Below are 18,667 nucleotides of genomic sequence, written 5' to 3'. Positions count from 1 at the left end.
TCTGTCAGCACAAAATGACTGTTCAAACCAATCACTGACGCTTGGTGCACCCTTGGTGTGGCCAAGCAGTTCAGTGCATCTTTCCACCTATTTAATTTACATGCCTTCTCTCCCTTGATTGACAGCTCTGGCTTTACAGGTGCCAGAGGAGGGAAGACATAGATGGAAAACAAGAAGGTGGGAAAGTGCCTTCAACATTTTGTGCTAACAGGCTCCTTTTAAATATTTTCTGCACAGCGGGTGGGACATAAGTGGATAGAGCATGACCAAGAAGCGGCAGTATGAATAGTGTAGCCATAGATATTACACACAGCGCTCTATATACTATTGTTATCAAAGTGTGCGTATTATCAGTCCAGGTGCGATCCGATAAAACATCAGATCACACTCGGACCAATGTTATTCTATGGGGCAGTGCACATGTCCGATTTTTTTCCTTGGACTGAGCCGGTCCTAGTAAAAAATTGCAGCATGCCCAAGTTAGATTCGATATTCGGTTACACTCAACCATGCAAGTCAATGAGTGCACGGAAAACATCGGACTGCACTCAGATGACATCAGAGTGCAGTACGATTTTCACGGACTGGCAGAATGGAGGAGATAGAGAAAAAACAACTTCTATGTTCTAGTCATCCGAGAAAATCGTATCACACTATAATCAGAGTCTGATCAGAATGTGATTATCATCTCAGATGAGAGAAAATGCGCTCCTGTCACCCTAGCTTTATAATAAGAAACATACAGCAAGTATATGGCCCTCCAGAGGCGTTAGGCTCAAAAGGTCAATTTTGAGCAAGATTTAAAAAAAAAAAAAAATGTTAAAAAAGTAAAGCAACAAACTACATTTTCCATTTTTTATTTAAAATATATATTTCGATTTCACTGAAACACTGATAGAATTGACTATAGTTACCACTTTACAAAACAATACATGTTCATAAAAATGATGCATGGAAAAAAATACATTAAAAAGTCCAGATATACTTTAATAAGCCAATGTTTGACATTGTATTCTTTAATATACACAATGTGCATGTGATGTTGATTTTGGTTGCGCTGTGTACATCCTACATAATATGTCAGTATGTATAACATATGCATACAATATACAGTACATCACAAAAAAAAAAAACACATTATACTATACAGAAAAAAATTGTTTATAGTCAAAGGAAACAAATAAAAATGGTGTTGTCGTGGGGTCTACGAAATGTCTTCATGACCCTGGGGTTGTAAGTTATTTTGGATGACAGTAACAACACTTTTTCTTTCACCTTAGAAGAAATTTGTGGTTTCGATAAAACTCATTGATCAATTAATTACCCATATTATTATATTTCCAAGTGTCTGGTAGGGTCACGTACAAATTCAGCTGCTGATGGAGCCTATAGAACACAGTAGATCTAATGCGCATGGAAAGTGATGTAGTTCACAATAGTCTAAAAATTATACTGCTTCCTACTTGACAGTTTTATCAAAGAAGTTGTTTGGTTTAGATGAACCATTTGTAAACACCCTATGGAGAAATTAAGGGGGTACCAACAATAAAGAGAGTCTGCCGAAGAGCATCTCTTGCTCTGGAGGACTCAGCCTGTCCATGTATTAAACATTGTTTTCTAAATTAATTGCGTAATACTTCATTTCTCCTGTGGGGGCACTGCAGGGAAATTTAACAGATGATTGCTGTGAGTCCTGAAAGTGGAACATGATTTTATCCAAGTAGACTATGCTTTTAAGGACTATTAAAATTAATGTCAGCAGGGTCCAACAATAACAAAGTGAGTTTTACCCTCGGTTTCTAAGAGGCAAATGTAAAAGCTTAAAAACGACAACCAATATAACTATCTGATGTCACTTTTCTATAAATGGCTGCTAGAAGAATGAGAAAATGTTTGTAAAAATCATTGCTGCTAAACTTTGGTTTGTACTTTAACTTCTGATTTACTAATATATGGCCCATATTATGTTCTGATTTTAATTTTTTTAAAATTGAATCTCTGTTTTTATTATCAGTTTTTGTCGCAAAATGATTTTATATCAGTCTTTGTTTTTCTGACTAATCATCTGCATGGATATCGATGAAACTATTTTTTTTTGTCTGTCTGCAGCCTCCACTAGAGGGAGCTCTAGAGCTAATAAAATACTGTCTCAATAATAATAATCAGAGTGCTCCCTCTAGTGGTTGTTACTGGCATTCCACGTGTTATCTGTTACATCTATGGCTCTGCAGGAGATTTGAAACTCTGTATTAGGCAAAAAGAGCTCAGCAGAAAAACACACAAACTAACCACAGTGTACAGGTAGTTTCTCACACGTCATCCATGGCTTACATGAATTGCTAATAACAAATACTTAAATAACTCAATGGAATAAATTGGTATAACATGACAGGCAATTAATATATTCTGTACTTCTGCAGATGCATGGCTTGTTTGCCTGCATAAAATCATTTAATTTGTGTCATATTAACCCCTCTCAGAAGATGAGGCATTAATTAAGCAGATTGCGATGGCAGATAATTAGCGCAGCCGAAGTTTCCTTGTGCTGAGATAATTCAATCTTTGACTATTAACAAGGGAGATACAGTAAACAGAACTGGAATAGATAATAAAAACAATAAATGGGAATTGAAAGCATAAAGCATACGTATTCAACCGCGGCTTGTGAGTGGACTGAATATTACACTATATATAATGAATTGTAATCACAGTATTTGTCACAAGAAAAACAGATCTCCCGCCAGGAGGCTAAGTGCCCCCCCACCCAATTACAATGAGTTCAGAACTATACAATTCTTATGTTATATTTATCCTACGTGGTGTTCTCTGTTTTCCTCCCGTTATCTCCTTTGTTCAAATAAGTATACGTTTCCTCCTGCTTCCAGGATGACCGTTTCAGTGGCATTGCGAATGCACTGGTAAGGCTAAGCCATTCCTTCCCTGCCTTTCCAGTGCTGTGGGTTAGGATAGGAAAGGCATGATTTACACTTACCACTGATATCCCCATACCACTGAATTCAGACCTTCTGCAAGCAGGAGGAAAGGTATGCAGATTCGAGCAGAGGAGATAGCGGGAGGCAAACGAAGGACACCAGGTAGAATGACTATACATAAGAAGTACCTAGCGTATTTTACCTAAGACTGTTGTGGAGGTACTCGTAAAGTAACAATTTTGCAGGGACAGTGCAGCAAACTGGATCGAAAAGGGACTTGATTTAGCAAAACCATAACCAAAAGAGGGCATTCTGGGAACAGTCCTGAGTGTAGGGTTTACATATTGTGAATGTTGCAATATGAATGTCGGTAAATATGTGTGCCATGTAGACAGAGCCAGATTAAGATCGGTGGGAGGGTTCTATCCCAAATCTAAGACCCAGTCACCTCATCACCTCCTATTGCAGCCACAGAAAGGAAACAGTGCATGGGGTGCATGGTTCTCTCTATTTAACCCTATGGGATATATGGAGATGGCAACTACCTTACACTTCTGAAAGTGAGAACCACATAGACATGTATGACCCCCATTTCACCTCCTATGGGCTCGATAGATCCACTGAACAGTAGCAATCAGCAGATCAATCCAGTGAAAATCAAATTTGTGTTAAATTTTTAGGAATTCCCTGAATCAGGCAAAATCGAACTATTGTGATCTGCTTTATGTGAACTGCCTAAAATGACCTCCTCCATTTTACATATTGCATCAGGTTGCGTCAGCCAAAGAAGGATCCTATGACCTCAGTCAGGCTTCCCGAGCAGCTATCACATGCCGTAGCACAGCCAATCAGGAGGGACTATTGTAACAAGTATAAAAGCAGAGGCAGTGAATGCAGCAGCCAGTTTATGATGAATCTCAACAGTGAGAGGACGTCACAGCTCACATATATGCCTTAGAGATACAAAGAGAAAGCCATAAAACACTGAATAAACATTACAGACTGCACAGCAGTGATAAACAGCTATCAAAATGGAGGTCAATTTGACATTAACCCCTTCACGCCATTGCCATTTTCCATTTTTTTATTTTGTTTTTACCGCCCCTTCTTCCAAGAGCTATAACTTTTTTATTTGTCTGTCAATATAGCCGTATTGCTTTTTGCGGGACAAGTTGTGCTTTTGAATGACACCATTGATTTTACCATATAGTGTCCTGGAAAACGGGAAAAAAAATTCCAAGTGCGGTGAAATTGCAAAAAACAAGTGCAATTCCTCAATTGTTTTTTGGGTTTTTTATTTATCATGTTTACTATATGGTAAAACTGACCTGCCATTATAATTCTCCAGGTCAGTACGAGCAGATACCAAACACGACAGCAAAATTTAACTGGTTAATAGCCATGGTTGGTGCTCTGATCCACCCGTGGCTGTTGAAAGCACATGACACAGCTGTCATGGGCGGGGGAAGATGTGGACTCAGCGCTGGAGCCGGCATCAGATTCGGAGATACGACATATGATGTAAATATAAGTCATGTGTCGTGATGGAGTTAATAAGGCTATGTTTGCATTAAGGAGCATGAAAATGTTTCAATACAGTCCTAGGGGACCTCAGAGTGTTACACATGTGTTTTCTGGGCAATTGGAGGTTTTGCAGAACTTTCAAATTATAATTGATTTGCTCAACTCTACTGAACAACCATCAGTGTGGGTAGTGGAGGACACCAAGGGGGTGGAGGCCTCACGGCATTTGCCCCATGACTCTTAAAACCAGTCATGTGTAAAGAGGCATCAGAAAGCGGCACAATAAGATCCTCACTCTGGGGACTCCATGAGCCACAGAACAGACTTTACCAGTAGGAAACCCCAAAACAGAGATCTGGAGACATATGGTATAAACACAAACCAAAAAATGCAGATCGATATTTACACATATCTTGGGTTAATACAAATATATATTAGCAAAGCAGAATAAAACGTGATTCCTTCATTGTAGTGTGAATTAGAAGCTGGAATGAAATTTGGTTTCAGTAATGAAATAGTAATTGTATTACAAGCAGTTCAATATTTTTCATCGCCTGGCTACGCCCTGTTACCCAAACGGCAATACGGATCATAGGAAGGGCATCCAGAGCAGCTAAATGCCCCATATTCTGCTTGTATAGAAAAAAAAAATATATATATATATATTTCAGTCTAGATGGGTCCACCCAATGCTTTTTCTATCATTGAAATTAGATTTTTTAGTGGACACCAAAAAAGCAGGGAATGGCAATTGTACAATGTCTATCTCAATCATTACATATGATTCTTAGTGCACCATCAAAACCTCGGTCCTAGGTGGTAAGAAATTCTTGTACTGATGGAACTGAATAGCAAACTGGTCCTTCGAAAGTAAAAAAAAAAAAATACAAATATTATTTTTGCTTCCACAACTGCGCCACTCTTGTCCATATGCTGAGTTTGGAATTCCACCTCTATTATATTTACAGCAGCAATACCAAACACAACCCATGGACAGTGGTGGCGCTGTATCAGTGAAAATAAAAAGCAAAAAAGCAGTTTTACTCTCATACAACCCCCTTTAATGACAGATGCTACACTCATTGATCACTATAAGGGTTGGTTCACACATTACGTATTCAGTGAGGATTTTATCCCCAGATTACCAAATTGAAATCTGCAGCGTTTCTGCATCTAAAATCCGTGCATATTTTCCATACTTATTCATGCACTAAAAACACAACAAAACAACACCAGGCATTAGTGTTGAAACAAGTAGTTAAAATCCATACTTAAAAGTTTTTTTTCCGCTACAGAAATTGACATGTTGTAGATTTAAAAAACGCAACAGAAGCAAAATACGGAGCAGATTCTGCACCAAAATAAATGCACCTTATGGATGAGGTTAAGTTAAAACTCATCCACTTTGCTCTTCCTGTAAAATGTTGTGGATTTCATGTGCATAAAATCCGTACCAAATACTCAGATATGGTGGTAGTGATATACTCTTTTAATGGATTTTTCTGGGTTTAGAAAACTTCTGTCCTCCAGCTGTTGTTTGTTTAAAAAATTGCTCTACTAACCCTCCCCGGGTCCAGCGCTGAGTCTACGCCGCTGCCCTCGGTGTCCGTTATTTTCTGCAGCGCTGACGTCATGTCGACAGCATTGCACCCAATTAGTGAGCTCTGCTGCTCTGCTCGATTTGACGTCACAGGTCACTCAAAGCCGCTGAGCTCACTGATTGGCTGCAGTGCTGTCGACATGACGTTAGCGCTGCAGTAAGTGGTTTGCAAGAGGCACAATGTGACATAATGAATACAAACTTAACAAAAAAGGCCCAAGGAGGTGAAAAAAATGTGATATAAATGTCTAAGATTGGCACCTCTGCTCCGTAGTCAGCACTGCTGCCAATACTGGTCCCCTGGCGTCAACCTCTGGAGGTAAAGTCATGTGAGCATTACAGCCAATCAGCAGCCACTGATCAGCTACAGAAGTCAAATTTCGTCTGAGACTGTTTCTTCCTCTCTGACAAAATGTGTATGCTGCAGCCAATCAGAAGCTGCTGATAGGCTGCAGTGCTCACGTGACTCCCCCTCCAGAGGTTGATGCCAGGGGACCAGCATGGGAAGCAGTGCTAAGTATTAAGAAGAGCATCGGTCCGGGAGGAAAGTTAAATTTTTTTGTTTTTTTCACCTCACTGGTAGCAGAGGTTGTCCACTAGTGGACATCCTCTTTAAAAGACTTGTCCCAAAATATACATTTATGACAATCGAATTTATTGCACACAAGTCTGATTGGTGAGGACTGGAAAAAGGGACCCATCAGTCAAAAACACCGGGGGATCGGTCCAGGACAAACTTGCCAACTCTCCAAGAACATCTGGGAGACTCACGGAAAAGTTGCCAGAAGAGTTGCCAAAGCTTTCCAAAACTCCCAAAAGTTGGGAATTTGGCAAGTAGGGTCCGAATGTTGACAACAGTAAATATGTAACCACAGATTTGAGAGATTATTGACATTAGTGGGAACAGTTGAAAGTTCTATGATGATATCAAAGGGGACCAATGCCATTTTAAGTACTAATAGTGGTCTCATCTGCTAGGTCTCCATCAATCAGAATAGGTTTGGTTGAGGGAGATTTTTTAGGTCAAACCCTTTAATAAACTCCTAAAAGCTGAAAACAAAACCTACAACCCTTACAACCAAAAAATGTAAAGAAACCGGCAGTTGGTGAGATGTCTCCCAATCTATGGCAGAACCACACATAGAAGACTATATGGAGGCACATGAGGCCACATGCAATCCTGGTACAGATTGTCCGATCTCCCCGCACCATGGAATAGAGCATGAACAACTAAGCAGATTGATAAAAAAAAAATCAGCTCATAGCTTATACCTGATTGGTTAAGTCCCCTGCTCTTTTTATGCTTAGGAGTTCAGTGCCTGATTAGGCCCACCCACTGGACTCCTAAGAATAGAAAAAAAGCAAATTACAAACTATACTGTATCTATATATCAATTTGCTCAGCTCCTCCTTCTCTGTAACATGTTTCTGGCCAATCTGATTGCATGTTCAATGTGACAGGTTCCCTTTAAGGTGGTTTATACATCCGCGTTTCGCAGTCCAAGTAAAGACTACAATGGACGGACCAGCCACGGATCTTCTGGCCCAAACTCAACATCTCATAGGCATGGCAGTTGAGTTTAGGTTAGGAGTCCCACTGTCCGTACTTGGTCAGTCAAACACGGATGCATGAACCCGGCCTAAACCTTATGTTTCAAAACTATCTCAGAATCTTTGTTTTAGTTCAGGTCCAAAAATAAAGCTTCAGCTCTGATTGGTCGGGCCTTGGCCACAAAGCCCCTTTTACTCTAAGGCATAGTTGAAACATGAGACTCATTAAATCCCTATGTATGAAGCCAACCAGAAAAAAATGCAAACATAGTGCAAGTAGACAAAAAAAAAGGAAATAAAAAAATCGAAAAACGGTCACCAAGCTCATTTCTGTGCTGACTTCAAGTACAGTGAAAAATGTGCTGTTATATCTTTGGTTAGAGTCAATTGTCTTTTACAGACAGATGTGGTCCCGTCACCATCTTACAAAAGTTTTCCCTTTCAACTCATTTGGTTGTGAGAAGATCAGAATTTTTTTCTAGAAACAGCGCCACTCTTGTCCACAGGCTGGTATTGCAACTCATTGAATGAAGGTGAGTGCAATACCAACAAGATCCTAAGAGGAACAGTGGTGGCGCTGTTTCTTTTTATTTTCTTATCTCAAACATTCCATTTAAGAACTTTGGTGCTGACGATGGTTCACGCGCCGTCTATTGTAAGTGCTAATATAAAACGCACCAACAGCTACACGCACAAATATGTCTACCGTATATAAATATATATCTTTATCTACCGCCGTTTGGATTATGACACGAGAAAGCTGAACATAATAATTAGCGAGAGCGAAAACTGTTCCCTTTACCGAAACGCAGCCAAAAACAAATGTCAAATACGCAACCTCTATTAAATACATCTGTCCATCTCTATCTATAGACCCCGCGAGTCTTGTGACCTGGACGTTTTACATCTGTTTTTTAAAAATGAAATATTTCCATGTTTCCAAGCTTATACTGTCATTCAAATAATGGATTTTGACATTGTATATGTACATATATAACTTTTTAGTGGTCAATAGCTGACTTTCTAAAAGCGGCCCAACCGGCACTAGGCATAGGAGCCATGGGCAATAAAGTCACAGTGGGCCTCCCGGCTGCTCCATCCTGAGCCGTACAAGGGTAAAGCATGCTACTTAGATTGCCACAGGCCACCCAAGACCAGTGGTGATACGTAGACCCTGCATTATTTTTTTTCGTTTTTTTACACATTGGACTTCATAATAAAGACGGGCCAATCAGCTCTGCCATTTACAAACCACCACAAGCCAAGGGTCCATTTATCCTCAGTTCTCCAGTCTGGCACTTGTTACTTTTGAGGTAGAGCAAACACAACTTCGAACAAATCCCTCTTATGTCTTTGTGACTGTCGTGGTCTCGCTAAAGCTTGAAGTCTTCCTCCACGCAGAGCTGGGACAGCGTCTTCTTTATCCTCAGCGCGGTTAGGCGGGCCTTGCCATTGGCATACCAACATTCTCTCATGATCCTGCCCATGACTCTGAGAGCCTAGAACAAAGTCAGAATTTAGAGAACATGGCTGTATTTCATGATGCAAAATGATCATATTTTTATGTATATATTCCCCTACCTTAGGCACCTTATCGATGACCTTTCAACAGATCAAAACTCTCTAGCTTATGCTCTTATTTTATTACCTCTGCTCCCCTGAGTATGGCACTTTTTGTTTTTTCTATATTCGCCATACGGTTCCAGAGATACGGGCCTTTTTATTTAGTGCTAATTATTATGGTCTTTAAAATGGGGAGTGGCTCATAAGGTAATAATGCAGAGGAGCCTAAAGACACGCCCCCGAGGATCTGTGAGCCCCGTCTCCTTTAAAAAAATATATATAAAAATTAGCACTAAATAAAAAGGCTCTGGAACCATATGGCCAATTAAAAAAAAGAAAGGCTGGAATACTCATGGGAGCAGCGGGGGTAAACGAAGAGTAAATTTGACCTGGTGTACGGTCTTCTTTAAGTGCTGTATGGTAAAGGTGGGGGCTTGGAGGCAAAAGTTGTTAGCTTTAAATACAGCAATAAAACTGCCTGGCGGCACTATGGTCAGAGGGTGCAGTAGCTGTTACTACTAAATTCTTACAGTTGTAGCAGCAAATTGAGTGAGCTAAGGTATATGTGAACATTGAATATAAGAATGTGAAACTGTATTACTGCCATATAGATTATACTTGTAACACTGACATACATAGGGCACAAATTGGCAAATTCATGTGTGTCCATCTGCCATGAAAAGGAGTCCTCTGTAGATTTTAACTACTTCTAACAGCTTCAGGCTTTGAAAGTTGTGAAGCAGCTAGTGACCGGTCCATTCTGGTGGTTTATACTTGTAAGCCGCCATTATTTTATTTGTAAAATGGAAAAAAAAAAAAAAACAAAGATGGAGGTGACATAGATGCCACAAGAATTACTGAAAAGATGCAGAGCATTTTCTGCTTCAAAAACAATGCGGGTATGCTGACGTCTATAAGACGCCATCTGCACATACTCTAAGGTGCTGCTGAGAAAGGTTAATCCAGGCGGTAAGTATAAAAAACTTCCAATTTATTGCAACGCGTTTCGGAGCAGAACCTACTCTTTACGATTTTGATCTTAGGGTCTCATCAAAATCAGCAGTGCAAGTCAATGGGTCCGTGAAGAAATTGGACAACACTCGAATGAACTGTCATAGTGGAGAAGGTAGAGAATATTTTTTAATTTCTCCACATACAAGAGAATCGGATGACACTCGTACCACACTCTGATCAAACCCTGATCAGAATAATCGGTCCGGTTTTCTCGTACGCAAAAAAAAAATGGACGTCTGAATGAGGCCTAGGACTGTTTTTAGTTTGTCACTTATTTTACATATTTATTAAATACCGGCACCTCAAAACTTTGCCACTGGTTAGGTATGTTGGGCCGCAATTTTTGGTCACAAACAACTTTTCTCATGTCTTCCAGTGAAGGATCAGAAGGCACCATATCGTAATAAGGCAACTGGTATTCATCCACAACACCTGGAGCAAAGCAAGAAAATTAAGGGTCAATGATACTTTTCTGGTAATTGTAGCACAGAGCATCCACCTCCTCACCTAGGGAGCTGAAACCCTCATTTAAAATATCCAAAAATACTCGACCATATTATTACAGACACTTCATTTACCTTTCATCACCACCTACCTGCCCGCTATAGCATGGGCATAATTTTAAAGAAAACCCTATGACCGGACAATAGCAGAATGCCCTGGTAAGCATTTAGGATAAGGATGTTATTTTGGCTTTTGATATTATTACACATATGATGTAAAATAACGGGAACAAGCTAACTAATATTTGATAAATCAAAATAACCTAACAAAGGAAAAAATAAAACGTAGACACCAACCTCCCACAGAACATCTCCGGGCGATCTCCCAGTATACTAAGCCCAGGGAGTAGATGTCTGCACACTTGAATGACTCAAAGTGCTGCATGTTTATCGAATCATCGAGTAATTCTGGAGCCATGTACCTTTTCATGAAAGAAAAACAAGATATTATGGCGGAAGATGGAACAAATGGGTTTAGAGAAGAATGGTTGAACATTGGATAAAAGCATTACAGGCTCTTCAGACACATTGGATTTGGGTGCATCAAGGCCATTTTTTTCTTTGGAACTTTGGATAACGATATAACAGATTTTTACCAATAATAAAGACATCTAAAGTGTCCATAAGAGGTAAATAGGATAAAATAACTAACCAATCTCCCATTTTTACCCTCACCATGATCTGATCAGAAACACTCACGAGCTCTGCCATTGCCCGACTAAAAAAACATATCATCGATATATACTGAAAAAACGGGACTGTCGGAAGACATTGGGATTACGCTACTCAAACTGTCCAAAGAATCCAACAATGATAGTCACAAAATTTTAGTCTCCATGGGTACGTTCACAGGACCATATTTTTGGGTAGAGTGCTGTCCATAGAAAAAACTGACCCCATAGGCACAGAGCTGGGACCAACGCTATTCAATAGGACTATTCAGATGACCGTTTTTTTTTCAGATGGACCGAATGTTGACATGAAAAGGTGAAAAGAAATCGCAGCATGCACTAGTCTCTTCCTTATTTTGGATGAGACTCACCCATTCAAGTCTATGGGAAAGCGAAAAAAAAACGGATCCCATATGGATCATCCGTATAGCACCTGATTACACATCTAAACATATTAAACTGTTTTTGGTCTTGTAAATTTTATTCACTGCTGATCTATAAAAACGGATGCAGTAAGGATAACAATATAGATGAAAAATCATGTTTTGTCTGGATGAAAATTGGATGACTTTTTCTAAGGTCATGTCAATGTAGCCTATTAGTCTTACTATAAACCTTAAACATCAGGGGTGGATTAATAACTTTCTTTTGGGAAAAGGAATCTTGGATCATTAATGATAAACTATACACAATTTGTTTTGACCTTGGTTACAAGGGCCGACGAAAACTGATGGGAAGAGAACGGTCGTTAATACAATTGTACTTTCCCCACAATGCGTCGTGTTGTCGGCAGCACTTTCCTTGTTTGCACCTGGTGATGGTCGGCATAAACTATCTGATCTTCAGGATGATCATTAACTAAATGAAACAATAAACGCACAGCGCCCAATTCATCAAAGTTTTTACGGCAGAATTGTGGCATGAAAAGTTTTTAAAAGTCCCGAAACTTTGCCACAACTCCATGCCGCGCTAAAGTTTTGCAACTTTTACCATTCTCACTCAATTTTCCCCCAGCTCTGAATGGTGCCAACACATTACCAATATAGAACTGCACAAAATTGCCTAATATTTTCTTGCTACAATTATAGCACAGCTCTCTAGCACCGCTATCACCGTCAGTCCTACAGATTGTAGCGGGCGGGCGTGCGCTGGTGCGACCCCCTGCTCCATTCAGACAAGAGACACAGGACAAACCCGATTAATATGATGTATTCCTCATCCAACACTCATCCTCATCTATCCTGTAAATAACTTAGAAGTTGTACAATTTCTTTCTTTCTTACTTAAATGTATGTAATTGGGGCTAAAAATCAGATTTAGAATTGAGCTTCATAAAAAAAATTGCATTAATTGTCTTCTATAGGCTCTGTGCTGCACTGTCTATTGCTGGCTGCAGAAGAAGTTAACTGAGAATCTGGCAGTGAGTTCATTCAGATGGGATAAAAGGATTGGAAGTTTGTAATTCTTTTATCTGTATTTTTCTGAGCTCCTCTCAGCTGATTTATGACCATAAGCTGCAGAAAAATTGAATGTGCAGGGAAACAAAGAGCCTGTAAAAGCCAAACGGTGCAACGTTTTTAATGGAACCCAATTGTAAAAAATATTTTTAGCCCCAAATACATTCATTTGAGTAAAAAAAAAGTCTCTAAATGTGGACATTACTGTTTCAACACTTTCTATACAAGTGTGTCATCCACAGCAATAACTATATTAATATGTCACAGTACCCCCATAATGGGTCTGATTAAGGTTCATGGGGACCCCATAATGCAGCTACAGTCAGGAGAGGTGGCAGCACATATGCAAGGCCCTCTCCAATGCAGTCCATGATAGGAATGGAGAAAAACAGTAGTCATTTACATACTTTTTCCCACATTGCCTAAAAATAAGTCTCCGTACACCACAATGACAGAACCACCTGTATGCAGAGGCCCCTTTCTACCTATGCTGAGCTGCATAGGATTACTGATTAGGATGGAGGCCCCAGAAACATCCCTATTGGCCATCACTTAGCTGCAATACCAGATGCTACCTATGGTCAAAAGTGGTGCTGTTTCTTAAAAAAAAAATTTGACCTATATTTGTACCAACTACTGCAATTTCATTGGTTGCAATGAATGGGTCATGAACATCAGATCAAGGAGTTATATAGCAGACACATTTTTTTTGGCTCAGAAGCAGTTTACTCACACTGAAAGTATTGTGGGCAAACGGCAAAAACATCAGATATCGTCATCAAAATCCCTATAGAAATAGCAACAGAATGCAGGTTTCATGGCGTGATCCGTGCAGAGGCCATGAGTGGAAATCTTCTGCATGGGTCTGACTGTCTTCTCTGCCTTTACTTGGGTTTCCTCTGGGTGACAATGTTTTTCTACCACACTTAAAAGAATCAAAAGTAAATGTAATGTGCTCATCTGCGGAGAATGTATACTGCGTCCTCCACAGCACAGCCGATATGCAGGTTATTCTTTTTATACTTATTTTGCGCCTTTTTTTGTTTACTTTTGTCTATTTTTCGCCAGTTTTTTGTTTTGCAACTTTTTTAAAGTCACCTTTTTATGTATTCATCTGGGTTTGTTTGTTTTTTTTCGTTCTCCACTACGCGTGACTTTAAAAAGTGCTACATTTTTGGCGCAAAAGTACTCCAATACCCTCCTTTTTTTGCTCCAATTTCTGCAGAATGGCGTATGAGGTTCGTGATGTGAATTTTGCTGGAAACCAAAAATGCTCTTTTGCCTTTGACCTATTTTGCGACTTATTAATTGCACGTTTCGCTAAATGGTGTAACATTTGCAGGAAAATAAATGGCATACATAAAATTATTCCAAAAAGGGGTTAACTAGAATATATTTGTGAAAAATTTTACAACTTTTTTAAACAGTCTCAATTGATGATTAAGTGGAAAATATCTGAAAACACCAGATCCACGCCCATAATGGTGAACATAAGTAGAAAACAAAGCAGGAGAACACATATAAAACAGACTTTTAAAAAGGTGCGAGTGAAAAAAAGAGTTAAGCGCAAGTAGAAAACACCAAAAACTAGACAATAAAAAGTAGAGATGCCATAATTATTTGGGTCCAATAGCCATCTCATCACCAAAGAAAGATGTATTGTTAAAGGGGTTATACAGCAATAGAAAACATGACTGCTTTCTTTAATAAACAGCGCCACATCTGATTACAGGTTGTCAGTGGTATTGCAGTTTAGCCCTATTACAGGGGTAATCCATCTTTGCTCACTTTCGCAGGCAGTGGTGAATGGGGCAGGTGGCGTCACGTCTGATGTGTGTGAGCAGCAGGTATCGATCACCTGTCCCATTCTTTGGCCTAATACTTACAGTGCTCCCATCTCTATCCAATATTTTTTTATGGTGAATTATTTTATAAACTAAAATAATCTCACTGATAAAAAGGACAAATAAAATCATTATTCATATATTTGGGGAGACTTATTTCTTTATAATTTCAGAAACCCTTCTCCCCTATTTTATTTTTAACTGAGCTTTATTTGCCCTTTTATGATCCAGCACTGAGTCTCCGCCGCTGCTCCTGGATTGCTATTGTCTGCAGCGCTGACGTCACATTGACAATGATGCAGCCAATCAGTGAGCTGGGCGGGTCTGCCCAATTTAATGGCACTAACCGCTTAGAGCCGCTGAGCCCACTGATTAGCTGCAACGCTATTGACGTGAAATCAACGCTGCAGACAAAAACAGACATCGGAAGCAACTATGGAGACTCAGTGCTAGACCTGGAAGGGTGAGTAAAGCACCCGTTTAAGGCCATGTTCACACTATCAGTATTTGGTCAGTATTTTATTCGTTCTCACCTCTTGGTCCCCACTCTTGGATTTTGCGGGATGTCTATTGTGTTGGTAATGGAATCATGTTTCACTGCCAGTCCTAGGTCAGCGATGGCGCACGTCTCATTCTTCTTCACCAGAATGTTTTTGGATTTCAGGTCCCTGTGTGCAATAGCAGGTTTACCTGAAAATAGATAAGGTCACTAATACGTCAGCATCACAGAGGTATAATTGTATTATTGCTACGTACTGGTCTCGGTGTTCTAGCTACAGATGGATAGATGAGCAGGAGGTTCTGTCAAAGCTGACATTTTTGAAACTCAAGGAAAAGAGCAATTTAAAATCATGGATACTTTTGCCATTATAGAAATCAAAAAATGTTTTTTGTGTTTTCACATTAGTACGTACCTCGAGTTCCAACTATTTCCATGTGAAGATGAGCCAGACCACTGACAACCGATAATGCCAATTTCATCATTCCCCCAATAGTTACTGTACTACGATTCAGGTAATCATAGAGTGAGCCCTGATCATGGTATTCAGACACCAGCCAGAGCTGCGTCCATGTGCCGTTATCTGCAAAGATGGCAACAAAGCGAATGTTAGTTATTATCCAATCATAGATAATAGATATTGTACATACAGGTGCTTCTCACAAAATTAGAATATCAAAAAGTTAATTTATTTCAGTTCTTCAATACAAATAGTGAAACTCCTATATTATATAGAGTCATTACAGACAGAGTGATCTATTTCATGTGTTTATTTCTGTTAATGTTGATGATTATGGCTTACAGCCAATGAAAACACAAAAGTCATTATCTCAGTAAATTAGAATACTTTATAACAACAGCTTGAAAAATTATTTTAAAATCCAAAATGTTGTCCTACTGAAATGTATGTTCAGTAAATGCACTCAATACTTGGTCGGGCTCCTTTTGCATCAATTACTGCATCAATGCGGCGTGGCATGGAGGCGATCAGCCTGTGGCACTGCTGAGGTGCCCAGGTTGCTTTGATAGCAGCCTTCAGCTCGTCTGCATTGTTGGGTCTGGTGTCTCCTCTTCCTCTTGACAATACCCCATAGATTCTCTATGGGGTTAAGGTCAGGCGAGTTTGCTGCCAATCAAGCACAGTGATCATAGGCGGATTATAATGAGGGCAATCTGGGCTACCGCTCGGGGCCCCGGGGCTCCGGGGGGTCCATGGCCAGATTGCCCTCATTATAATATGTGCGGCGCCGCGGCACATACCGGCAGTCAGAGGCGGGGGGCCCCCAGTCCGCTCCGCCAGCAGCAGCGCATGGCTGGGCCAGCACTGGACATGTTAACTTCCCTGTTTGCTGGCCCAGCCGTGTCACAGCTAGGAGACACGGCCCTGTGCGCGTCCGTGTCTGCTAGTGTGACGTCATGCAGTGCGTGCCCTGCACTGCTACTTACCACCGGAGAGGAGCTGGACGACGGGAGCCGGGGGATGGTGAGTGAGTGTGTGTGTGTGTAGATATCATTGTGTGATGTCTGTTTATATGTATTTTTGTGTTTCAAATGTGTTTATGCGTGTATGTATGTATATGTCTGTATATGTTTGTGTGTGTGTGCGTGACTGCGTGCGGCCTCCCGCTGTCTCTGGGGGGGAAACCGTGCGGCCTCCCGCTGTCTCTGGGGGGGCGCCATGTGGCCTCCCGCTGTGTATAGATGGCACCATGCGGCCCCCTTCTGTGTATAGATGGCACCGTGCGGTCCCCTGCTGTGTATAGATGGTGCCGTGCGGCCTCCTGCTGTGTATAGATGGCTACGTGCGGCCTCCTGCTGTGTATGGGAGGATTGTGGCAGCTCGTATTGTGTGTATTGTCTCATACTGCATATAGGGGATGTCAGCATACTTAATTGTGCTCAATATTAAGTCATACAATTATTGTTAAAAAAAATTATAATTAATATATTAATATTGTGCCAAATTAATTTCACGTGAACTATCACATGATCTATCACAGGGGATCATGTGACATGTCACGTGATACATCAGGTATGTGTGTGGGGGGGGGGCCCGCGCCTTCTAAACTGCCCGGGGCCCTTGCTACTCTTAATCCACCCCTGACAGTGATACTGTTGTTTGTAAACCAGGTATTGGTACTTTTGGCAGTGTGGACAGGTGCCAAGTCCTGCTGGAGAATGACATTTCCATTTCCAAAAAGCTTGTCGGCAGAGGGAAGCATGAAGTGCTCTAAAATGTCCTGATAGATGGCTGCTCTGACTTTGGTCTTGATAAAACACAGTGGACCTACACCAGCAGATGACATGGTTCCCCAAACCATCACTGATTGTGGAGACTTCACACTAGACCTCAAGCAGTTTGGATTGTGGCCTCTCCACTCTTCTTCCAGACTCTGGGACCTTGATTTCCAAGTGAAATGCAAAATTTACTTTCATCTGAAAACAACACCTTGGACCACTGAGCAACGGTCCAGGTATTTCTCCTTGGCCCAGGTAAGACGCTTCTGGCGTTGTCTATGTCGCAGAGTGCATCTTCTTACAGTCACCACTGTACTTACGAGAGCTTAAATCAGCAAGATATCTTGAGTAAACAGTATTTACTTCATACTGGTTAAACATGAGATACAATTCAGTGTCACACAGTCCGTGTGCTGCTTACATAACACATTCAGGAAAAGAAAGAAGACACAGGAAGTAAAAACAACCAACAATAGAGAGATTTTCTCCCACATATTACAGCAAGGATATAACTTTACACAGTATCGCCATCTGCTGTCTGGTTAGTATAAAGTCCTCCTTTCACTTGTAATAAGTCCTAATTTGTTGTATATGCCAACACCCTTTCTCAACAATAAGGACTTATTCAATCAAACCCAACTTTTTTATTAGTCTCTGGTGTTTATCATGATTCAACGCCTTCGTGAAGATGTCTGCTGTCATTTCTTCAGTAGGACAATACTCTAACTTCAAGACTCCTTGTTCCTGATGATCTCTCAAGAAATATTTCACATCAATATGCTTGGTTCTTGGATTGACTCTTTCCATCTGAACAAGAACAAGACATCCTTGATTGTCCTCTTTCAGTTTTGTTGGTTCCAACTGTGGTTGTCCTAATTCTGTCAACAATTGTCTTAACCACAGTACTTCTTGACTCGCATGTGCTGCTGCAACATATTCTGCTTCTGTTGAAGACAGTGTCACAATTGACTGTTTCTTACTTGTCCAACTTATTGGTCCACCTGAGAGAAAAAAAATATGTCCACTGGTAGATCTTCTGTCAGTTGGATCTCCAGCCCAATCTGCATCAACATATCCTGTTAAAATGCAATTATCACTTGTGGGTAATTTCAGCTTAACATTGCTAGTTCCTTTCAAATAATGCATTACTCTCTTCACGGCATTCCAATCAGCTTTATTTGGTTTTGATACCTTTCTACTCAGGATTCCTACTGCTGCTGCGATGTCTGGTCTTGTAACGGTCGCTAGATACAGTAGTTTTCCTATTGCT

General features: G+C 40.4%; 1 protein-coding gene across 2 annotated transcripts in view; it reads right to left on the bottom strand.

Annotated features, from left to right (window-relative positions):
• Positions 1-863: 863 nt before the first annotated feature.
• The window catches only part of ACVR1C (activin A receptor type 1C), a 91,616-nt gene continuing 73,812 nt past the window's right edge, over positions 864-18,667 (bottom strand). For both annotated transcript variants that reach the window (XM_073647148.1, XM_073647149.1), the window contains exons 5-9: positions 15,575-15,742; positions 15,194-15,350; positions 10,986-11,110; positions 10,487-10,617; positions 864-9,107 (exon numbers count right to left, since the gene is read on the bottom strand). In XM_073647148.1, coding sequence (XP_073503249.1) covers positions 8,982-9,107; positions 10,487-10,617; positions 10,986-11,110; positions 15,194-15,350; positions 15,575-15,742 — 707 coding nt within the window. In that variant the 3' untranslated portion in view covers positions 864-8,981. The remainder of the gene's footprint in view (positions 9,108-10,486; positions 10,618-10,985; positions 11,111-15,193; positions 15,351-15,574; positions 15,743-18,667) is intronic.

Source organism: Phyllobates terribilis, unplaced genomic scaffold (genome assembly GCF_046119375.1).
Source record: "Phyllobates terribilis strain yellow unplaced genomic scaffold, ASM4611937v1 Scaffold_9__5_contigs__length_417890890, whole genome shotgun sequence".
In the NCBI taxonomy this organism is placed as follows: Eukaryota; Metazoa; Chordata; class Amphibia; order Anura; family Dendrobatidae; genus Phyllobates; species Phyllobates terribilis.
This window is presented reverse-complemented; position numbering and strand designations above follow the sequence as displayed.